General features: G+C 39.6%; 1 protein-coding gene across 2 annotated transcripts in view; it reads left to right on the top strand.

Annotated features, from left to right (window-relative positions):
- Positions 1 to 23518, top strand: part of TPST1 (tyrosylprotein sulfotransferase 1) — a 140238-nt gene extending 116720 nt beyond the window's left edge. For both annotated transcript variants that reach the window (XM_058569496.1, XM_058569497.1), the window contains exons 4-6: positions 17773 to 17823; positions 20865 to 20910; positions 22963 to 23518. In XM_058569496.1, the coding sequence (XP_058425479.1) occupies positions 17773 to 17823; positions 20865 to 20882 (69 nt within the window). In that variant the 3' untranslated portion in view covers positions 20883 to 20910; positions 22963 to 23518. The remainder of the gene's footprint in view (positions 1 to 17772; positions 17824 to 20864; positions 20911 to 22962) is intronic.
- The last annotated feature ends 1440 nt before the right edge of the window (positions 23519 to 24958 follow it).

Below are 24958 nucleotides of genomic sequence, written 5' to 3'. Positions count from 1 at the left end.
ACTAATCTTTTAACCTGTGGAATATATATATGTATCTATCTTCATTGTTTTCTTAAAAAATAAAAAAAAAAAGCAGAAGCAGTAACCTTAGTCTGCATTGCCTAATACAGTGCTTAGCAAATAGTATGGTCATTAGTACATGTTTCTGGAAATTGTTTAAAATTCTCTTATTTTCAAAGAATGTTGTGAGTTAAATCAGGGATTGGCAGTTTTCAGCCTGCAGGCTAAATCTGGCCTGCCACCTATTTTTGTAAATAAAGTTTTATTAGAGCACACTATGCTCATTTATTTATATATTGTCTGTGTTTGCTTTCACACTACAACAGCAGAGTTGAACAGTTGGAAAAGTGACTGTGTGGCCTACAAAGCCTAAAATATTTACTCCCTGGCCTTTTATGGAGTAGGTTGCCAACCCCTGAGTTTAATCCTCGGTTTCAAACCATTCACAAATTATTTATTTCTTATAATCTACTCCAGTCAACTTTGCAGGGTTAATGTATTTATTGTGTTGAAAATTTTTTTGATCCCCATATTTTTTCCCAACTTTTTCATACTTACAGAAAAATGTGAAGAACATCTGTATACCTTTAACATAGATTTGTTAGTTGTTAAAATTTTGCCGTATTTGCTTCATCTGTCCATCTTTCTCTGTTTACATGTATACACACATGCTTTTTTTTTGCTGCTGCTGCTGCTACTGTTGAGTTATTTGAAAGTTGCAGCTATTATGCTCCCTCAGCACACATTTCTAAGAATAAAAGCATTCTCTTACGTAAGCCATTGTTTTAAAATTTAAAGACGTGTACGGGCTCTTTGTTTGTGTGTAAGGGCTATATACAACTGTCATTTCTACAGCACTTTGTTCATCCCTGTGTTCCCATTTATAAACTGTAGAAATTCTAAGTTTAATGCATTAGTTATCGATTGTTTACCTGTGGTAGCTGAATAATGGTCTCCTAAAGATTTCCATGTCCTAATCCCTGAAATCTGAATATGTTACCTTACACAGCAAAAAGGACTTTGCAGATATAATTAAGGAATTTAAAATAAGGAGATTATCCTGTATTATCTGGGTAGGCCCAATGTAATCACAAGGGTCCTTATAAGAGGGAGGCAAGAGAGTTAAAGGCAGAGAAGATGATGTGACGTTGGAAGCAGAATCAGTGAAAAAATGTGACAGTGCCACACTGCTAGCACTGAAGATGGCAAGGCTAAACAGTTTCAAACCCAGTTTCAAAATCATCAACTCCTGGCTTCATTTTGTTTGTTTGTTTGTTTGTTTGTTTCCTTAAACAGTCCTTCCCTCAATTTCTCTCTCCTCTTGCATTTTACTATAATCATCAGGGAGAAAGCTGGTGACACCTTCAGTACTTTGGGAATCTCCTTAGCTGGACTATCCAGTTCATTCGGTTCATGTTCTCCTTTCCGTATAAGGGCAAGTAACAGGGTCGCTAAACTTTCTGTTACTACATAACAAAGATCCCCCAGCCTCCAGTTTCTAATCAAATGTTCCAGTGTTCCTTAAAACCCTCACAGGCAGCCTCCTCAAAGTCTAAAATCTACTGTCAATTCATGGCAATTTAGGCTTTTACCACTGCTCTCCTTAAAGTCCTTCTAGCCACCTCCTACTGCCCAGTTCCAAAACTTCTGCCCCATTTTAGGTATTTGTTACAGTAGAACCCTACTCATGACACCAAAATCTGTATTTTGTAGTTATCTACTGAGCCATAACAAATTACCCTAAAATTTAAGGTAATTAGCAGCTTAAAACAACAGATATATTATCTCACAGTGTCTGTGGATTAGGAATTCTGGTGTAGTTTATGTAGATGCCTCTGATCAAGGTCTTTCATGAGGTTGCAGTCAAACTGTCAGCCAGGGCTGTAGTCATCTCTAGGCTCAACTGGAAAAGGATCCCTCTCCAAACTCACTCCTGTGACTACTGGCAGGTCTCAGGTCCTTGATGGCGGTCGGCTGGAGATAGCAGTTTTTTGCCATGTGGGCCTCTCTGTAATGCAATTCACAACTTGCAGCTGGCTTGCCTCAGAGCAACTAAGCAAGAGAGCAAGAAAGAGTACCTAAGACAGAAGATAGAGACTGTTTATGACCTAATCTTGAAAGTAACATCTCATCATTTTTGCCATATTCTAGTTGTTAGAAGCAAGCCACTAGATCTAGCTCACACTTAAAGGAAGGGGATTACACAGGGTCGTGAATACCAGAGGCAAGGATCACAGGGGCCCGATCTCTGAGGCTGCCTACCACAAATAGCAAGGCACATGTGTCTGAGAATGTGGCCACACTTTTAGCATGAAAATAATTTAGAAAACGTTTAATATTCAGAATTTGGCCTCATAACATTTCTAACAGTTTCTCCTGTAACTTGTGAAAGCTCGACTATCTGAAACCCTTGGGAAATCAGTCATTCTAGAAGGTTGTTTCTAGATAGATTTGTCCCATTAAAGACCAAATCATAATTAATAATTTGGTATAGAATTCCTTCTGCATTTGATCACATACTTCCTTACCTTCTTAAATAAGTTACTGATCATAATTTGAAATTTTATTTCACCAAAAGAAAATTAATTATTGTATGTGTTATAAAGAGAAAGTGCCTGTTCTCTTTATATTAGATATAGAACTATTGGTCTCTTTCTTAAAGAACTCAAGGCTTCCTGTCTGCCTTTTATAATTTCTGTCTTCCTTTGTTTCATTTGTCACTTCTCAGTTACCAGTACTTGCCCGGTGCCTTCCTGTTTGCTGTATTTAATTGCTACAGGTTGAAACTAAATATCTTAACATTGGTTAAAACTATGTGTAAAGGGAAAGGGACCAATAGAGGGTTGGATCTGTAGTCTGCAAGTCATGTTAATGACATCCATTTTAGCTGCTCTGAGACTTTTGTTTACATCTTAATTGTAAATTGTTGTCATAGGTGAGCCTATGGTGACATGTAGAGTGGTATTGGGCTTAGTAGGTCAGTTCCTAATTAATCTTATAAGAAGGCTCAAAGTGGCCTGAGGACAAATAACAAGAAGGATACATTGCTCACTTCAGCCAACATTCAGGACCTCTTTCTTGGATTTTTGAAACTTCACAGGCAACTTAGGTAAATTCTCCTCCCTTCTCTAGCTCTGTATTCTATGTAATTCCACAATTGAAGGCTGTACTTATACTGGAGTTAATTATACCTCACTCCAAAAATTTGAACCTGATTTCAGTCTACAAACCCAAAGTAGCAAATACAATTTACTTTTCTGTTTGAGTTATTTCTTTTGAAGTGGTATCTGTTGCCAGCCAGAGCCTCTCAAATGGAAACATATTGTCACTACCACAAGTAAAGCTATAACAGTGTTAAATATGTGGAGTTCACATTTTTATATGCATTTCTTTTAGACCCTATGTAGTGTTTTGCTCTCTGAGAGGATCAGGAGCAATGCAGTAACCTTTGTTCTCAGACCTAGGAGGCCTGCTAGAGAGGGCAAAGGTGGAAGTGAGAAAGCAATTCATGGATGCTCAGGCTTTGAGGACCTTCCTTCAAAATCACAAAGTATTAGAGCTTGGAGGGGAGTGATTTAAAAACCTCTTAATCTTTTTCCCCCAGCTCCAGTCTCTTGCAAATAGTTAACAGTAAAGCTAAAGATCATGGGAATTACATGTCTCTCCTATTCATCTTTTTCCTCTGCACAACACAGAATTTCTTTTCCAGTAGTAGTCTGTTCCTCTATTTATCAATCCCATAAATGGTGATTTCCAGCCTCTGCAAAGCCTTGTAGCCTCCAGCCACAAGTTACTTACCTGGACCTGAGAGGATATACATGCTATAAGTGTACCCTAACCATATGTTTCCTTAAAATTAAGTACTGTTGGGTCCTTTGACTTTAGCACCTCTTCTTCTCCTTCTCCATTTCCAACCTCACAGGGACCACCAAACTAGAGACCGCAAACCCATTTGCTACCCCTGAAACATAATAGATGAAGATGCAAAGCTATGAAGGAATGGTAAATGACTTAGCAGAGTGGAAGGGAGCCAAACTTATATGCCTGAAAAAAAGGAACACAAGCAAGCAGAGGGACAAGAAACAAGGCAGTTCACCCTGAACCCCACAAAAGCTCAGCAATTTGGGAACATCAGGTATTACAAGTCAAGGGACAGGGATGATATCTGATACTAAAAACATGGAGTTTGAAAGTGTATGTGGAGGAGTTAGACCTCCAGATCACCATCCCTTCCCCGCAGAAGTAGTATTTTCTCTTAGGGAGGGAAACTAGGGAAAATGAGGACATTAGGAATAGAGGCAGGTCTCCAAATTGAAAACCGGAACATTAACTGAAAGTCCGCTTTCTGAAAAAATTAATTTATTGTTAGATGCTGCCCTCTCCAATCCTCCACCTCTTCCCAGCTCAAGAATGCTGACACCAAGGTAAGAGATTATGACACCTTTTCTACATGCTTAACTACCCCAAAGAAAAGACCTACAACATGATACATGGAGAATCCTGACCAAAAAAGGCCAGCTGAGAAAGCACACCTGTAATTAGACTCAACCCTCATATACAGAACTCCAATCAACTTTTTTGTGCTTCTCAGCCAAGACTCACTGAACATTTGCAGAAAATCTCTAACGTGAAAGAGAGAGACCAAAAGAAAGAGAAAAGAGGACCCCAGAGGAAACAAACACAATGTAATGAGCAAAAGAAAACTTACATGAACTGTAATTAATATTTTTGTAGAGATAAGGTGAAAGAGCAAGAACAAGATGTTATTTTTTAAAGCAACAAGAACAAAAACAGAGAACTAAAAAATTTGTTAACTAAATATATGAGAGCTGAAATTTAAAATTAATAAGAGAATTGGAAAAATAAAGTTGAGAAAATCTCTTAGAAAACAAGAACAGAGACATCAAGACATAACTGGGAGAGAAAAAAAGGAAAATTAGAGGCTTAATTCACACACACACACACACACACACACACACACACACACACATACACACATGCACGCACATACCCTACCACCACCCCCATCAGGCTCCTGTATAATAACAGTGGATTACTGCTAAAAGAACTGCAATGCTCAGACCCTATTTTAGAAAGAAGTCTCTAGGGAAACCCCAAAACAACAGGGTACAAAAACAAAGACAATGGAGGAAATTTTAGCCTCTGATACCTACAGTTTCAACAAACAGTAAACATAGCCTAATTTCTAGCCAGATAAATGTAAAACTTCACACTAAAAGCTTATTTACCTTAGTCCCTTTTACCTAATACATCATGTTCACTTTCAACAGAAAATTACGTGACATGCTAAAAGGCAAAAAACACAGTTTGAGGAGACAATAGCAAACATCAGAACCAGATTCAGATATGGTAGAGATTTTGGAATTATCAAACTGGGAATTTAAAATAACTATGATTAATATGCTAAGGACTCTGATGGGAAAAGCTGATAATATGTAAGAACACATGGGTAATATAGACATAGAGATGGAAACTCTAAGAAAGAATCAAAAGGAAATGCTAGAAATCAAAAGCGCTGTAACAGAAATGAAGAATGCCTTTGATGGGCTCATCAGTAGACTGGACACAGCCCAGGAAAGAATCAGTGAGCTTGTAAAACAGAAATGCAAAGAGAAAAAAGAATGAAAAAGATAGAACAGAATATCCAAGAACTGTGGAACAATTCCAAAGATGTAATATCTGCATAATGGGAATACCAGAAGGCAAAGAAAGAAAGAAAGGAACATAAGAAACATTTGAAGTAATAATGGCTGAGAATTTTCCAAAACTAATGACAGACACCAAACCATAGATCCAAAAAGCTCAGAAAACACCAACCAGAATAAATACTAAAAAAATCTACACTTCCACATATCATATTAATATTGCAGAAAATCAAAGACAAGACCCAGAAGACAAAAATACCTTACCTATAGAGTAACAAGGATAATAATAATACCAGATTTCTCCACAAAAGCCGTACAAGCAAGAAGAGAGTGGAGTGAAATATTTAAAGTGTTGAAAGAAAAAAAACACCAACCTAGATTCTGTGTCCAGTAAACTTATCCTTCAAAACTGAAGGAAAAATAAAGACTTTCTCAGGCAAACAAAATTGAGGGCTTTGTCACCAATAGGCCTGCCTTGCCAGAAATGTTAAAAGAAGTTCTTCAGAGAGAAGGAAAATAATATAGGCCAGAAACTTGGATCTACATAAAGAAAGGAAGAGTAACAGAAAGGAATAAATGAAAGTAAAATAAAATCTTTTATTTTTCTCATTAATTGATCTAGCATATAACTTTTTTTTTTTTTTTTTCAAAATAATAGCAACAACATAGTCAATGATTATAGCTTATGGATAAATGAAATGAGTGACATGTAATAAGGGACAGAAGGAAGGAATTGGGCATACTCTATAATAAATACCTGCACTACTGGTGAGGCAGTATAATGTTACTTGAAAGTGGACTTAGATTAGTTGTAAATATATATTGCAAACTCTAGGACAACCACTGAAGACATTTTTTTGTGTGTGTGTGTGAGGAAGATCAGCCCTGAGCTAACATCCGTGCTAATCCTCCTCTTTTTGCTGAGGAAGACCGGCTCTGAGCTAACATCTATTGCCAATCCTCCTCCTTCCCCCCCCCCCCAAAGCCCCAGTAGATAGTTGTGTGTCATAGTTGCACATCCTTCTAGTTGCTGTATGTGGGACGCGGCCTCAGCATGGCCGGAGAAGCGGTGTATCGGTGTGCGCCTGGGATCCGAACCCGGGCCGCCAGTAGTGGAGCGCGCGCACTTAACCACTAAGCCATGGGGCCAGCCCCTGAAGACATTTTTAAAAGAAGTATAATTGATATGCTTAGAGAGGAAAGAAAATGGAATCATAAAATGCTCAATTAAAACTAGAGAAGGCAAAAAAAGAGTAGAAGACAAGAAAGAAAAAAAGCACAAGGGCAACAAATAGAAAATAGTTACAAATATGGTAGATACTAAACCAACTGTGTCAGTAATCACTTTAAATGTGAATAGTCTAAATACACCAATTAAAAGACAGAGACTACCAGAGTGGATTAAAACACAAAACCCAACTATATGTTGTCTACAAGTTTGATATTGCGATATAAGAAATATATATTCAGCTTTCATTCCCAGTTCCTGGCACAGAGCTCCTAAAACCCTTGTCATTCCTGAGTGATAAGGGTGAGAGGAGCATCTATTGTTATTCATAATAAGCCCCTTTCAAGCGTACCTGAGTTTATGTTAATGAGTTGCTTTATGGGCCCCAAGATAGCTTCAGGATGGGAGCTGGTTGCCAGAGGAGGTAACCATGTGATTTTTTTTGTTATGAGTGCTGTCTGAGTCGATTCTGATGCCTAGTGACTGTATGTACTGCAGAGGGGTCTTTTTGCACCATCCCCTCATCTTCTGGCACTATATCAGACAAGGCTTCCCTGCTACTCATAGGGTTTTCATTGCCAATTTTTTTCGGAAGTGGGTGACCAGATCCTTCTTTCTAGTCTGTCTTAGTCTGGAAGCTCCACTGAAACCTGTCCACCATGGGTGACCCTGCTGGTATTTGAAATACTGGTGGCATAGCTCTCAGCATCACAGCAACATGCAGCCGCCACAGTATGACAACTGACAGACGGGTATGTGGGGACCTGGACCACAGTGGTGAGAGCGCCAAATCTGAGCCATTAGACCACCAGGGTTGGCAACCCTGTGATTAGAGGGTTGGAATTTTCAGCCCCACCCTGTCTAGATCCAAGGAGGAAAGAGGACCTAGTGGGGGCCGGCCCAGTGGCACAGCAGTTAAGTGTGTGCACTCTGCTTGGGCGGCCCAGGGTTCGCAGGTTCGGATCCTGGGCACACACTGATGCGCTGCTTGTCAAGCCATGCTGTGGCGGCGTCCCATATAAAGTAGAGGAAGATGGGCATGGATGTTAGCCCAGGGCCAGTCTTCCTCAGCAAAAAGAGGAGGATTGGCATCGGATGTTAGCTCAGGGCTAGTCTTCCTCACAAAGAAAAAAAAAAAGAGAGACTAGGGATGGAGTTAATCAGCCATTGGCCAATGAATTAATCAATCATGCCTGCATAATGGAGCTTCCGTAAAAACCCTAAATGAAAATGAAGGAGTTAGAGAGCTTCCAAGTTGGTGAACACATCCACGTGCTGGGAGGGTGGTGCACTCCATACTCCAGAGACAGAAGCTCCTGTGCTCAGGACCCTCCCAGACCTTGTCCTATGTACCTCTTCATCTAGCTGTTCATTTTTATCCTTTATAATAAGCTGGTAATAGTAAGTAAAGTGTTTCCCTGAGTTCTGTGAGCCATTAGCGCAAATTATTGTACCTGAGGAGAGGGTTGTGGGAAACTCTGATTTCTAGTTGGTTGGTCAGAAGTATGGGAGGCCTGGACTTGCAACTGGCTTCTGAAGTAGAGGGCATCTTGTAGGGCTGAGCCCTTAACCTGTGGAGGTCTGTGGTAACTCTAGGAAGTTAGTGTTAGAATTACTTGGTGTGAGGAAAAACCCACACATTTGGCATCAGAAGTGTTGTGAGTAGAGAAAATAGCTTTCTTTTAACAAGAAAACCAATTTAAATATAAAGACACAAATTAAAAGTAAAAAGATGAATGAAGATATATCATGATAACAATAATAAAAGCTTGAGAAGCTTTCAGACAAAGCAAAAGACACTGTTAAGGGAATGAAAAGACAAGCCACAGACTGGGAGAAAATCTTTGCAAAACACCTTATCTCATAAAGGACTGGCATCCAAAATATGCAAAACATTCTTAAAACACAAAATTAAAAAACAATCCAGTTTAAAAATGGGCAAAAGATCTGAACAGATACCTTACCAAAGAAAATATACCAATGGCAACTAAGCAGATGAAAAAGTGGTCAACATCATGTCATTATGGAAATGCAAATTAAAACAACGAGATGCCACTACACACCTATTAGAATGGCCAAAATCTAGAACACTGACAACACCATATGATTGTGAGGATGTGGTGCAACAGGAACTCTAACTCTCATGCATTGCTGGTGAGAATGAAAAATGGTACAGCCGCTTGGAAGACAGCTTGGCAGTTCCTTATAAAACTAAACATACTCTTACCATACGATCTAGCAGTCACACTCCTTGATATTTACCGAAATGAGCTGAAAGCTTATGTTCACACAAAACCTGTACACAGAGGCCAGCCCAGTGGCGTAGCGGTGAAGTTCACTTGCTCTGCTTCAATGGCCCAGGATTTGCCAGTTCGGATCCTGGGCGCAGACCTACACACCGCTCGTCAAGCTGTGCCGAGGTGGCATCCCACATAGAAGAGCTAGAAGGACATACAGCTAGGATATACAACTATGTACTGGGGCTTTGGGGAGAAAAAAGGAAAAAAAAAAGAAGAAGATTGGCAACAGATGTTAGCTCGGGTCCAAGCTTCCTCAGGAAAAAAAAAAAAACCTATACACAAATGTTTATAGCAGCTTTATTTATAATTGTCAAAACTTGTAAGCAACCAAGGTGTCCTTCGGTAGGTGAATGGATAAATAAATTGCCATATATCTAGACAATGGAACATTATTCACTGATTAAAAGAAATGAATTATCAAGCCACAAAGTGACATAAAGGAACCTTAAGTGCATATTGCTGAGTGGAAGAAGCCAATCTGAAAAGGCTATAAACTATATGATTCCAACTCTATGACATTCTAAAAAAAGGCAAAACTATGGAGACGGTAAAAAGATTGGGGAAAGGTAGGGAGGGATAAATAGGTGGAACACAGAGGATTTTTATGTTAGTGGAACTATTCTGTATGCTACTTTAATGGTGGATACATGTGTCAAAACCCATAGAAAGTATAATAGAGTGAACCCTAATGCAAACCAAAGACGCTGTTAATAACAGTGTATCAGTACTGGTTCATTAATTGCAACAAATACCTTAGTAATGCAAGATGTTAATAATACAGGAAACTGTAGGAGAGGGAGAAGTAGGTGGAGATTCAGTACTTTCTGCTCAATTTTTCTGTAAACCCGAAACTGCTCTAAAAAATGAAGTCTATTAATTTTAAAAATATATGAGGCAATCATTAACTCCAGCTAAAACAACAAAAGTTGTGTAAGAAAATGTAAATATGTGATATTTATATTGTCATAATAATGGAAACTTACATAATGTGACTTTAATCAAAAATTATTATGTAATTTTTGAGAGACTAGGGGAAGAGGTGTTGCAGACCTAATATCCTCATTTATCATAATAGAAAGTCTGTGTTAACAGAAGTGAATGTCCATGCTCCCGTCTGAAGGCATTTCCTCCTCTTGTGTACCCAAGCCCATCTCCCCATATCTCCTGCATCATTAGATTTTGCTTTGCAGCAGGATCTTTCCCATCAACAAACAAATATGCCCTTAGTTCTTCTTTCTTAACACACACACACACACACACTCACACTCACACACTCTTCTTGATCCCAGTTGCTCTGCCACTGCAATTCCATTTCTTTGCTTCCCTTTCCATCAAAACTCAAGTTTTCTGTACTCCCTGTCATCATTTCCTCTCCCTGTATTCCGTCTTACATTTACTCCATTCAGAGTTTCACAACCTCCATTCTGCTTAATTTGCTCGTCAGTGACCTTTACGTTGCTATATCCAGTGGTCAGTTATCATCTTATCTTCCAGTCTCTTTTGATACAATTCATTAACTCCTTGATATGTTTCCTTTACTTGGCTCCTAGGGCACCACTCTTTGAATTTTCCTTCTATGTCATTGGTAGCTTCTTCTCAGTCTTCTTTGCTGGTTCTTCCTCTTCTGACCTCTTAATGTTAGAATGCCCCCACATCTCAATCTTAAATCCTCTGCTCTTCTCTGTCTGCCCTGGGCTCCTGGGTTATAGCATCAGATATCAAGGCTTTAAAGACCATCTAAAAGTTGATGACTCTCAAATTTATATATCCTAGCCCAGACCTCTTCCATAAACTTCAGATTTGTATAGCCAACTGGCTACTTGACATTTTCATTTGTTGTCTAATCTCAAGCTTAACATATCCAAAACCGAACTACTGATCTTCCCCTGGAAATCTGCTCTACCCAGAACCTTTCCCAACTTAGCTGATGGTAACTCCATATTTCTAGTTGGTCGTTGCTTAGGCCAAAAACCTTGGAGTCATCCTTGACTCCCCCCTGCTCTCTTACACCCCACATCCAATCTGTTAGGAAAGCTTCATGTAATTAGAAAAAATCCACAAACCTACCACCTCTCCCCACCTCAAGTGCCGCCTGCTTGTCATCCTTTCTTGTCTGGATTACTGTTGTGGCCTCCATACCTCTGTGGGACACATTACTTAATTTCTGTGTGCCTCAGTTGCTTTATCTGTAAAAAGAGAATAATAGCTTCCTCAGGGGATTGTGGGATTCAATGAAGTAATAACACGTGAAGCTCTTACTTAAGACTAACCTGGTGCAGAGAAAATAATAAAGTTTAGCTGCTGTTCTTACTACTTTTATTTCCGATGTACCCTCCAAATCAGAAGCCTACTTTTGTCTCCTCCTCATTCCTTCAGGGCTTGGGATGGCAGGGTTCTGTGGGAACATTGGATTCTGAGTACCTGGCTTATTGCTGCCAAGCAAAACCCGCAACCCATTAGTACCAGAGAATAGTATGTCCAGAAGCACTGTTCATTTAACCAAAGGAAATTCCATTCCTAACTTTGCTGTTTTTATAAGCAATGCAGTACCGGGTTTCCTGCACCAGATAGGAATTGCTTTGTCAGTAGAAAGTGTTCTTTTCGTCAGGACCGTAGTTTCTAACTTTTGAAGCATTTGTTCCCTAAAGGATAATGAAAGGAGACAGCTTCCCACTTATTTTATTATTGAGCCTTTTATCTGTCGTCTTATCCTGACTCCTTTTTGGTTTTTTTATTATATTTGTAACATCACGTATTTAGGGGTTTTTTTCCCTTCATATCAAAGCCTTACCTCTCTGGAACTGTTGATACCTGAAAGAAACTTATATTTAATGTTCCCACTCCTATTTTCTCTTGTCTTACTGGTTTTTACAACAAATCAACAAGAGAATGGAAGATTTAACTGTAAGATTTGCTAATGGTAATAAAATGCAAAGAGTATGATATAATGGGAGAGTGCTGGGCTGGCACCTTCTGAGCCTCACTCTGCCACTAACTAGCTGTCTGACCCCCTGGCTCGCATTGACTCTCTGCTTGTCTTCCAGCAGAAGAGGCTAGCTGGGAGAAGTTTCAGTTTCTGCGAGTCTCAGAGGATGTGAGGAATATAAGAAAAGTTGCTTCGCGACCTAGCCCACTAACAGTGGAAGAAGGACTGGGGCAAATCAAACTTGTTCTGATTCAATAAGGCAGCCAGGGCACAGGACCCTAGGCCTGAGCAGCTTATGCCCCAGGGGCTTGGAGGGTGGGGGCTGTGACTCAGTTCCCTGAATAGAGGGAAAAAGAAGGGTACTTGAGAATCGGGTTAAAAAAAAAAAAAAAAAAACCATCCTAGTGGCTTGAGCCCCAGCACCTGATATGGTGTCTGCTTGCCCCACAGGTAGTAGACAGGCACAGTGGGGGTCAGCGTTAACATGATAACTCAGCTCCTGGGACTTAGATACTTCCTATATCAGAAAGCTTAGAACACTAATACAATGTTATATGTCAGTCATATCTCAATAAAACGGGGCCGGGGTGGGAGTGAAGAAAGCTGGAACAGTCTCTTGACTGTGGTGTTAGGGTAGAACAAACATGCAAATTCTTTAGGGGGCAGCTAGGCCAGCCCCCCAGTGACCTGAAGGTACGAAAGAGATGATGGTAGCTTTTGAGACACTCCTGGCAGCTGCGCTGTTATCCAGCACCCACCTCAGCTTCCAGTGTGATGCATCTCTGAAGAAATGCCTTATCCAGAAATCTGATATCTTTGCTTTAATTTAGCCTTCGTAGGACTGTAGCAGAGACCCCAAAGAATAGACAGGTTTTAGAAATTGCGGAGAAAGAGACAGGAAGAAAGTATATTCATTATCTGAATCTCAGAAGAAATGCTGCTGCTTTTGGAAGTGGATCAGTCATCTTAAAACCAAGTAAAATCCTTTAGGTTTGTAGGCTTTAGCGTTCACCATTTAGAAGATTTCTTTGTGCTCTAAGGAGCTTATCCAGTGATTCTCTTCCCAGTAACAATCCATAGTTTCTTACCGTAACTTCTCGAGTCCAGCAGTTATCAGACTTTTGCTAATGAAAGCCTTCACTCTTGATTGACATGCAAGTTCTTTTTTTTTTTTTTGCTGTTGCAATGTTGAAACCAACATCTTTGTACTCACAGTAAATTTTTAGTATTAAGGTGTTGGCTACATTTGTTCAAATTTGCTATTGAAATATAACATGCGTACAGAAAAGTACACAAATCATAGCTCAATAAATGATCACCAAATGAACACACCTTCGTTATCACTACCCATATCAAGACAGAAAGTTACCAGCGCTCTGGAAACCTCCCTCATCCTCACTCCCAGTCACTACTATCTCCCTCCTCCCCAGAGTAAACAGTTTCCTGATTTCTAGCATCATAGAGTTGTTTTGCCTATTTATGAGCTTTAAAATTTTTGTTCATTGCGGTGACATTGGTTTATAACATTGTATAAATTTCAGGTGTACATCATTATACTTCTGTTTCTGCATAGATTACATGTTCACCACCCAAAGACTAATTACAGTCCATCGCCACACACATGTGCCTAATCATCCCTTTCGCCCTCCTCCCTCCCCCCTTCCCCAATGGTAACCACCAATCCAATCTCTGTCTCTGTGTGTTTGTTTGTTGTTGTTTTTATCTTCTACTTATGAATGAGATCATATGGTATTTGAACTTCTCCCTCTGACTTATTTTGCTTAGCATGATATCCTCAGTGTCCATCCATGTTGTCACAGATGGCTGGATTGCATCGTTTCTTATGGCTGAGTAGTATTCCACTGTGTATATAGACCACATCTTCTTTATCCATTTGTCCCTTGATGGGCACTTAGGTTGCTTCCAAGTCTTGGCTATTGTGAATAACGCTGCAATGAACACAGGGGTGCATGTACCTTTATGCATTCGTGTTTCATGTTCTTTAGATAAATACCCAGCAGTAGAATAGCTGGATCATATGGTAGTTCTATCCTTGATTTTTTGAGGAATCTCCATACTGATTTCCATAGTGGCTGCACCATTTTGCACTCCCACCAGCAGTGTGTGCGAGTTCCCTTCTCTCCACATCCTCTCCAAACTTGTTGTTTCCTGTCTTGTTAATTATACCCATTATGACGGGTGTGAGGTGATATCTCATTGTAGTTTTGATTTGCATTTCCCTGATAGTTAACGATATTGAACATCTTTTCATGTGCCTGTTGGCCATCTGTATATCTTGGGAGAAATGTCTGTTCAGGTCTTTTGCCCATTTTTTAATTGGGTTGTTAGTTTTTTTGTTGTTGAGATGTATGAGTTCTTTATATATTTTGGATATTAACCCCTTATCAGATATATGGTTTGCAAATATCTTCTCCCAATTGTTAGGTTGTCTTTTTGTTTCATTGATGGTTTCCTTTGCTGTGCAGAAGGTTTTTAGTTTCGCATAGTCCCATTTGTTTATTTTTTCTGTTGTTTCCCTTGCTCGGTCAGACACAGTACTTAAAACTATGTTGCTAAGACCAGTGTCGAAGAGTGTACTGCCTATGTTTTCTTCTAGAAGTTTCATGGTTTCAGGTGTTATATTCATGTCTTTAATCCATTTTGAGTTAATTTTTGTGTATGGTGTAAGATAATTGTCTACTCATTTTCTCCCATGTGGCTGTCCAGTTTTCCCAGCACCATTTATTGAAGAGACTTTCCTTTCTCCATTATATGTTCTTGGCTCCCTTGTCAAAAATTAGCTGTCCATAGATGTCTGGGTTTATTTCTGGTCTCTCAATTCTGTTCTGTTGATTTGTGTGTCTGTTTTTGTGCCAGTACCATGCTGTACTATAGCTTTGTAGTATATTTTGAAATCAGGGAGTGTGATACCTCCAGCTTTGTTCTTTTTTCTCAGGATTCCTTTGGCTATTTGAGGTCTTTTGTTGTTCCATATAAATTTTAGGATTTTTTTGTTCTATTTTTGTGAAAAATGTGATTGGAACTTTGATAGGGATTGCACTGAATCTATAGATTGCTTTAGGAAGTATGGACATTTTAGCTATGTTAATACTTCCAATCCAAGAGCATGAAATATCTTTCCATTTCTTTGTGTCTTCTTCAATTTCTGTCAACAATGTTTTATAGTTTTCAGTGTACAGCTCTTTCACCTCTTTGGTTAAGTTTATTCCTAGGTATTTTATTCTTTTTGTTGCAATTGTAAATGGATTGTATTCTTCATTTCTCTTTCAGCTGCTTTGTTGTTAGTATGTAGAAACACAACTGATTTTTGTATGTTGATTTTGTATCCTGCAACTTTCATTTGTATCCTGCAATATTCATTTATTATTTCTAAAAGTTTTTTGGTGGATTCTTTAGGGTTTTCCATGTATAAAATCATGTCATCTGCAAATAGCGAAAGGTTCACTTCTTCCTTTCCAATTTGGATCCCTTTCATTTCTTTTTCTTGCCTGATTGCTCTGGCTAGGAGTTCCAATACTATGTTAAATAAGAGTGGTGAAAGTGGGCATCCTTGTCTGGTTCCTCTTCTTAGAAGGATAGCTTTCAGTTTTTCACCATTGAGTATGATATTAGCTGTGCGTTTGTCATATATGGCCTTTATTATGTCGAGGTACTTTCCTTTTATACATGTTTTATTCAGAGTGTTTATCATAAATGGATGCTCTGTCTTGTCAAATGCTTTCTCTGCATCTATTGAGATGATCACGTGATTTTTAGTCTTCATTTTATTAATGTTGTGTATCACGTTGATTGATTTGCAGATGTTGAACCATCCCTGTGTCCCTGGAATAAATCCCACTTGATCATGGTGTATGATCTTTTTAATGAATTGTTGTATTCAATTTGCTAGTATTTTGTTGGGGATTTTTGCATCAGTGTTCATTAGTGATGTTGGCCTGTAATTTTCTTTTTTTGTGTTGGCCTCGTCTGGTTTTAGTATCAGGGTATTATTGGCCTCGTAGAATGAGTTAGGAAGCTCCCCCTCCTCTTCCATTTTTTGGAAGAGTTTGAGAAGGATAGATATTAAGTCTTCTTTGAATGTTTGGTAGAATTCACCAGGGAAGCCATCTGGTCCTGGACTTTTATTTTTTGAGAGATTTTTGATTACTGTTTAGATCTCCTTACTGGTGATAGGTCTATTCAGATTCTCTATTTCTTCTTGATTCAGTTTTGGAAGGTTGTATGATTCTAAGAATTTATCCATTTCATCTAGATTATCCAATTTGTTGGCATATAGCTTTTCGTAGTACTCTCATATGATCTTTTGGATTTCTGAGGTGTCCATTGTAATTTCTACAAGCTTTAAAATTTTTAAATGGAGACATGTAATATATTATTTTCAGGGGTCTAGCTTTTTTCCCCTCATCATTATATGTTGGGATTCGTCTATGTTGTTTGTATAGTAGTAGTTCATTTTTTTTATTGCTGTGTAGTATACCATTGTATTACATAAACCACATTTATTTATTTATTCTAATTGCACTTCTTTGTGGTGCCACCTTTGTTATAAACCAAGTGTCTGTATACAAAGGTCTGTTTCTCAACTCTTTATTCTGTTTCATTGATATATTTCTCTATCCTTGTGCCAAAACCTTGCTGTTTAATTATAGCTGAATTATATATACATATATATCTGTATAGTATAGCTTAATTATAGGTGTGTAATAGTAAGTCTTAATATCTGGTAGAATAAGTCCTCCCACTTTGTTCTTTTTACGATTACCTTGATTATTCTTGGCCTTTTGCATTTCCATGTAACTTTTACAATCAGCTTGAAATCACCCTTCCCCCTCCCAAAAAAAGCATGCTAGAATTTTGATTGGAAATCCTTTGAGGAGAATGGACATCTTTATTGTGTTGAATGTTCCATTCCCTGAAAGTGGTATGTCTCTCAATTCATTTGGTCTTTAATGTCTCTCAGTAATGTGTTGTCGTTTTCTGTGTAAAGATCTTACACATCTTTTATTAGATTTATTCTTAGGTATTTGGTGGGGTTTTTTTCCGATGTTATTATAAATGGTATTATTTTTTTAAATTATGTCCTAATTATTGCTGGTATTGCAAGCATAATTTTATATATTAAAAAAGTAAGTTTAATTATAAGATTTTACAAGGTTAAAAGTATATATCATTTTAAGAATCCATCTAATATTCAGATTATTATGGGAATATTGGATACATTAAGAAAAGGTGAAGTTGGATTAAATCCAGGGTTATAAGGTTGGAGGTTTCAAGAGGAAGTCAGGAGCAGGCTGTTCCTGAATTGTGTGAATTCTGTGTTGGTTACTTGCGAGAAATGGCCTAGAGCTTGCTGTCTCTCTCAGCTAAAATGATTGGAACTTGGAATGTTGGGATGCATTTTTTTCCTTCTTCAGATACTCTGAGCCCTGTCCCAGCCAGCCTGCATTTGGGAGCACTCAGGCAGATGTGGAGCAGGTGGGAGCAGCGTGCGTGGGGTTGTCACTCAGCCCTTCAGCGGTGGCCGCCCTTGAACTGACAGTAAACCCATCCACCGTCAGGCACTGCAGGCACCCTGAAGTGAGGATGATGGCACCTGTTTCCTTAAACTCACACGTGGCTTTGTTTTTCCAGGTCTATAAAGGAGAATTTCAGCTACCTGAATTTCTTAAAGAAAAACCTCAGGTACTGTATCTGCTGCCTCCTCTTGCATTGATGTCATCTTTTTAAAGAGATAATGATATGTGCTGGTGACAGAAAAATTGGTTTTCAGAGAGAGAGAGTTCAAGGCTTTCCAAAACTAGGGAAATACTTTATTAATAACTAAAATCTGATTACTTGAGGTCACTCACAAACCACACAGTATCCCACATATAAGGAGCCTGCTTGGTGAATCTGCTCCAGCCTTCTGATATTTAACTTGAAATAAAAATGTACAGCCACCCTTTGTTCTTATTAGATATACATCCATGGCCTTTTAACTTTTCTCATTTGGAACCTAGAAGACTTATGAATACATTATACACAGCCATTGGCCCTCCACTGCAAAGTCCTCCAAGTTGGGAAAGGAGAGTTTGAAACTTGTAACTTTTACATTTTAAAAAATTAATTCAAACAGATCCAGAGTTATACTTGTAATGTTACACTCTCATTTTTTTTTTTTTGTGAGGAAGATCAGCCCTGAGCTAACATCCATGCCAATCCTCCTCTTTTTGCCGAGGAAGACTGGCCCTCAGCCAACACCTGTGCCCATCTTCCTCCACTTTATGTGCAATGCGGCCACAGCATGGCCTGGCAAGCGGTGTGTCGGTGCGCGCCCGGGATCCGAACCGGGGCCACCAGCAGCGGAGCACGCACTTAACCACTACGCCACGGGGCCGGCCCCTCCCTCTCATTTACCTGGATTCCAATATTGTTTCTTGAGTTGAAGAGAAACAGGTAGTGTTATGGCTGACATGCCTAGAGTAGCCCAGAGTGTCCTGCATCTTAGCATCATATGCCATTCCTATGTAGTAGCAGGGAAAATATTTGTAACTACTCCTTGAACGCAGCAGCAGACTTCCCTTTCTAGCATAGTGATAATGCACGTTGCCTCCAGGCTGCTGCTATCAGCAATTAGTTTGTTAATAGGAAATGAAGACTCTGCACTGAACTCAGTTTCTAAAAACGTTCCAGATATGGGTTGGTGAGGGAAACTACCAACTCACAGACTCTCTGTGAAGTCGTGTTACCTAAAGCAAGCCTGGAGTAAATGGGCTGGGCTCTCTGAGAAGCTATGTCTCATGCCAGGGTTAAAGGCTCTGTCTTCCCAGATTGTTGTCTGTTAACAGTGAGCCATCAATAATTGATACATATTATGTGAGAATTTCAAACTACTCTCAATGCATATTCTTATTAGCATATATTTAATTTTAATCCATCCATCTATTCATTCGTTTCATTTATTCAACAGATGTTTACTGAATTTCTGTTACAGATGAGAAATTGGAATAAGTGCTCAGTAGTCAGAGGAAAAAAGATCTTCTCAAGGAATGCCTAATGTACTCAAAAGACTGATCAACTTTTGCAGACAAGGGGGCGCAAGGCCCTGAGCCCAGGCTGGGCATGATGTCCCAGAAACCTGGATGGATTCATGAACAGGCTGTCACTCACTTACAGGCTGTGGCAATTGGAGCCAGAGAATAATTCAAGAGACAGAGTATTATTGAAGGAATGTCAAATCCAAAGGGTGTTTTGCATATTAAGTCTGAAGGAGTTAAGAAAGGGAATTTGAGACTAAAACTAAAGGGACACCCCTGCTTCACAGCATACACAAAATCATTTCCAGGTGAATTATAGACCTAAATGTGAAAGGCAAAATAATAAAGTTTTTAGAAGACAATAGAGGAGAATATCTTCATGACCTTAAGAGGAAAGGATTTCTTAAACAAGTTGTAAAAAACACTAATTATTGGGGCCGGTCCGGTGGCGCAAGCGGTTAAGTGCGCGCGCTCCGCTGCGGCGGCCCGGGGTTCGCTGGTTCGGATCCCGGGCGCGCACCGACGCACTGCTTGGTAAGCCATGCTGTGGCGGCGTCCCATATAAAGTGGAGGAAGATGGGCACCGATGTTAGCCCAGGGCCGTCTTCCTCAGCAAAAAAAGAGGAGGAGTGGCGGATGTTAGCTCAGGGCTGATCTCCTCACACAAAAAAAACAAAAAAAACACTAATTATTAATTTTAGAATGGATAAGTTGGACTACATTAAAATTTAGAATGTTTACTTATTAGAAAGCATCTAAAAGAGAGTTAAAAAGTAAGTCTTGAGTGGGAGAAACTATTTGAAACAAAGGACTCATCTGTAGAATATAGAGAATTACTACAAATAAATAAGAAAAATAAAAAATTGGGCAGAAGGCTTAACACACACTTCAAGCCCCTTATTCTGGTTAGTTTCATTTAATGCATCACACGCGCACACTTAGAAAAGGGCTGTCTCTAAAAAGCTTTGGTTTTACTTCTAAGAAATGGGAAAACTGAAGCCCACAGAACCTCGGGTTTGATATCTAGCTAGAATAGCCCACAGAACTCAGGAAAGCACTGTACTTAACGATTTTTATTATTAAGTTTTATTATTAAGGATACAAATTAGGACCAGGCAAACGAGGAGACACATAGGACAAGGTCTGGGAGGGTCTCAGACACAGAGCTTCTGTGCCCTCTCCCTGTAGAATCAGAGTATGTCTCCCTCCTGTTACATCAGTGTCTTCACCAACCAGGAAGCTCCGCTGAGCTTTGGCATCCTGAGTTTTTATTGGGGTCTAATTACAAAGGCTTGGTTGATTGAATCGTTGGCCATGTGATTGAACTCAATTCCTAGTCAACCTCCCCTACCCAGAGGTTGGGCTGACTTAAAGCCCCACCCCTCTAATCGCACAGTTGTCTTTCTGGTGACCTGCCCCCATCTCAAGTCATCTCATCTCTTAGCATAAACTCGGATGTGATCCAAGGAGCTCATGAATAACAGACACTTCTGTTACCGCAGAAATTCCAAGGATTTAGAGTCTCCCTACCAGGAACCAGGGACAAAGGCCAGTCAAATTCTTTGTTACGCAGCAGTAACAGGCTGAGTTCATTATAAAATCTGTGATTAGAGCCTGAAAGTTACACCTGATATTTTGAGGGGGGCTGTCACTTCTCATGCTGACCAATTTCAAGGACTTTAAAACATGTTTTGCTTCCTTCCACAGACTGAGCAAGTGGAGTAGCTGAGCCAAGAACCTCTGTATACATGAGGTGAGGGTTGGGGGACATTGCTGGGTCTTTGGGTTTCCCCGCTTGGGCTCTCATAGGAGGCAGCAGGTCCAGGGTGGAGAGCAAAGCTCTGGTGTCAGTCCACCTGGGTTGGAATCTTGGCTCTGTGTTGTGGCATGGAGCAAATTACTAGACTTCTCTGTGTCTTCGTTTCCTCCTCAGTGAAATGAGGACAGTATTATTAAGAGAGTGGTAGTAAGAATTAACCATAATAATGTCTGCAAAAACCATGGCACATAGTAAGCACTTAAACAGTATTTGTTGTTATTTTCAATATGAAGAGAGGTTTAAAATAATAAAATATTTTAGCTGAAAGAAACCCAGAGACCATCAAGCCCAACCACCCGTTTGCTGATAAGAAAACTGATTCCAGAGAGAGGTTATTTGTCAAGGTCACATCACAGGTAGGAGAAGCCCGGGACTAGAGAACACCATCTCCTGACGTCCAGCCAGGGCTTCTTCCACCACCCGTACTGCTTTCTATGTGTGCTGGGCATGCAAATGTTTTTGCACTAATATTTTTTTGGATTGGTTGGTTTTTCTGGTCTGCCCTTGCTGATTTTAATGTATTATGATGTCTTATGATGTTTATAAACTGTGTTGTCTCATTGTAGCTAAGGGCACAATGTGGGCTAGGCCAGCCATGCCTTATATCTGAGTAATCATCAGATTCATGTCCAGGGACACTAGGCAATTAGTGGGGAGGCCGGTGTCTGAGCCCAGACCTCCTGACGTAGCCGCTCAGAGCTTCACATCCCTCTCCCACACTTTCTTAAGATTCTGTTTTGCTCTGAACAATGTGGTGATGCCTTAGATCATTTGGAACTTGAAAAGCTTTTTTAAAAATCTGATATTTTTTTAATAGTTTTTCTTGCTGGTTTTTATTTTATATAACAACTATGTACTCTGGTGCATACTTTATACCAGGTGTAAAATACCAAGCATTTTATATATGTAATATATAAATGATATATATAATATATAATATGATATATATAACATCTATGGAAAATATGTATATTATTCATATATATATATATATAAAGGATTTCATTCAATTTTCAAACCACTCTGGCAAGTAGGTGGTATTATTTCTGTTATACTGATGAGAAAACTGAGATTGAATAATTTGAATAAGATTTTTGTGACTTCCTGTGTGTTAATGGATTGTAGATATAAAAAGCAGGTGAACACTGCTGTGCCATGTCAAAATCATGGATGGCAGTGAGCTAATAATATTAATAGGTTTCAGGATTTATGATTGCCTTTTTGCTAAGGAGCAAATGCTGAATGTTAGACTTCTAATCTGTGGGCTTGCATGGCTACAGCAGTGAACAGGCCTTGGATCATTTTGTTTATCCAAAATACTTCCAAATTTATAGATAAATTCCCTCTCTGAAACACACAGACAGGAATTCATTTATTGACAGAACACAGTATCATTGACTCCAGGCTTCAAGTTGCCTCTGAAGCAGCATTTCATCCTTGTTAGTTTGTCAAGGCCTGTAGGTGTCCACATGCAATGAGAGAAGGCTTCAGGAGAAGCTGAGAAGACAGCATGGCATCTCACGACGGATACTGGTCTTTCTTCTCGTCTTTTGGGTCCCTTTGGCATTTGAATGACAGTCACTGTGTTCTCTAAAGCTTCCTTTATAAAGAACCTTGGTATCCATTTTTTCAAATGAGGAGTCAGCATGTTGGACCCCTGGACATTTGACGTCCCTACCAGTGCCCCTGCAGTAGCTTCATTTGCAGATGGCAGTGGCAGTCATTTAGAAATGGGCAGGAGCAGTCCTTGCTTTGGCTGCCATCTGCTTGTTTTGCATGTCGAAGCTCCTGGCAAGCATCTAAAAGCATCCCAGACTGAGGGAGAGTGCCTCTCCGGTAGTCCTGATGCAGCTTTTCTTGTGATTGTTGATCCTCCTGCTCGGCTACCTGGCTTATGCCAGGCCCACAACTGGGAAGGAGGCAGTGTGGTGCAGGGGAGAAAACTGTGACTCCACACCGGTAACCGAATTCTCTGTGTTTGCCCAGGGAGGACTGCTGCCTTTTCAGCGGAAGGGAAATTCCTAGGACCGGCTGTGCCCTGCTGAGACCAGTGGAGTGGATGTACGGCCCCCATCTCCTGTTCATTTGCCAGTCTCCTCCCACTGAGAAGGTGGGCGGTCAGTCCACGTTTGGGCCTTCCTGAGTGATCTGCTTTCTGAGTACAGCGCTCTTGATCCTAAGTACACGCACATCCCTGTGGATGAGGAGCCCAGAGGGGACGTGTGCTTTCTGTTAAACTGCTCTGGTCTTCATCTTTTCTTATCAGATTCTAAGCTTTGTTTTCAAGGGGAGGGTTTAAAAATGGGATTCTGAACGCAAAATGGGGCAGTTTCACCTTGGAATCAGTTGTCTGTACATGTTCTAATGTTTTGTAGAACACTTGTACCTGTTTAAATGTATTGATGTGGATAATATTAAATGTCTTAATTATTTAAATAATTCATTGTATTGTTTCTGAGAAGTGGAGGAATTACCATATACATTTACAACTTAATGACTTTTGTATTTTATTTTTCAAAATAAAAGCTTTAAATGTGAAGCAGTCTGGTAGTTGACATGTTTTCATTACTGTGATTTCAGAGAAGCAGTGAAACCTTATCAGATGGAGATTTGGTAAACCAAAGTTTCTTCAGTTGACTGCGTTGTAGCGATTCTCCTCTATGCATCAGACTTTTTTTTTTGTGTGTGTGTGTGTGTGGTCACACGATTTTTTTTTTTTTATTGATGTTTTAATGGTTTCTAACATTGTGAAATTTTGGGTTGTACATTTTTGTTTGTCTATCACCACATATATGACTCCCTTCACCCCTTGTGCCCACCCCCCACCCCCACTGCCCTGGTAACCACAGTCCAGTTTTCTCTGTCCATGTGTTGGTTTATATTCCACATATGAGTGAGATCATACAGTGTTTGTCTTTCTCTTTCTGGCTTATTTCACTTAACATAATACACTCCAGGCCCATCCATGTTGTTGCAAATGGGACGATTTTGTCTTTTTTTATGGCTGAGTAGTATTCCATTGTATATATATACCACATTTTCTTAATCCAATCGTCAGTCGAGGGACACTTAGGTTGCTTCCACTTCTTGGCTATGGTGAATAATGCTGCAATGAACATAGGGGTGCATAAGCCTCTTTGGATTGTTGATTTCAGGTTCGTTGGATAGATTCCCAGTAGTGGGATGGCTGGATCATAGGGCATCTCTATTTTTAATTCTTTGAGGAATCTCCATACCGTTTTCCATAGAGGCTGCACCAATTTGCATTCCCACCAGCTGTGTATGAGGGTTCCTGTTTCTCCACATCCTCTCCAACATTTGTTGTTTTTTGTCTTGGTGATTATAGCCATTCTAACGGGCGTGAGGTGGTATCTTAGTGTTGTTTTGATTTGCATTTCCCTGATGATTAGTGATGTTGAGCATCTTTTCATGTGCCTATTGGCCATCTGTATATCTTCCTTGGAGAAGTGGCATCAGACTTTCTTAGTGAAGTTTTTGCTGTAATTTATTTCACAGAGACCTGCTACCATCCATTTGTCTCAGAATCCCATTCTTCTATTTCATGCTTACATACTATATTTAAGGACAGAGAAGTTACTGTTTCCAGCTGTTTTCTAGAAGCCATTGTTGTAGAATACAGAATGACCAGATAATAATAGTAATTCCCATTTATTGAGTGTCTTCTGTGTGCCAGCCACTGAACAAGGTATTTTGTATGTTATGTTTTCTCTGGCCAGAAAACTGTACCTCTTCCTGTCTCATTCATCTCAGTAATTACGATATTTTCTACCCAGTCACTCAAACCAGAAACCTGAGTCTTGCTTGATTTCATCCCTTTTCTCACCCAACACATACAAGATCATTGATTCTACCTTCATAATATTTCGTGAATCCCACACTTTCCTTCAGCTCCACTGTCCCCACCCTAATCTAAGACATCACCATCTATCACCTAGACTACTGCAATAGCTGGCCTCCTGAA

The sequence above is a fragment of the Diceros bicornis genome, chromosome 26 (genome assembly GCF_020826845.1).
Source record: "Diceros bicornis minor isolate mBicDic1 chromosome 26, mDicBic1.mat.cur, whole genome shotgun sequence".
Lineage (NCBI taxonomy): Eukaryota > Metazoa > Chordata > Mammalia > Perissodactyla > Rhinocerotidae > Diceros > Diceros bicornis.
Note: the sequence above shows the minus strand (reverse complement) of the source record. Positions and strands in the feature narration are given on the sequence as shown.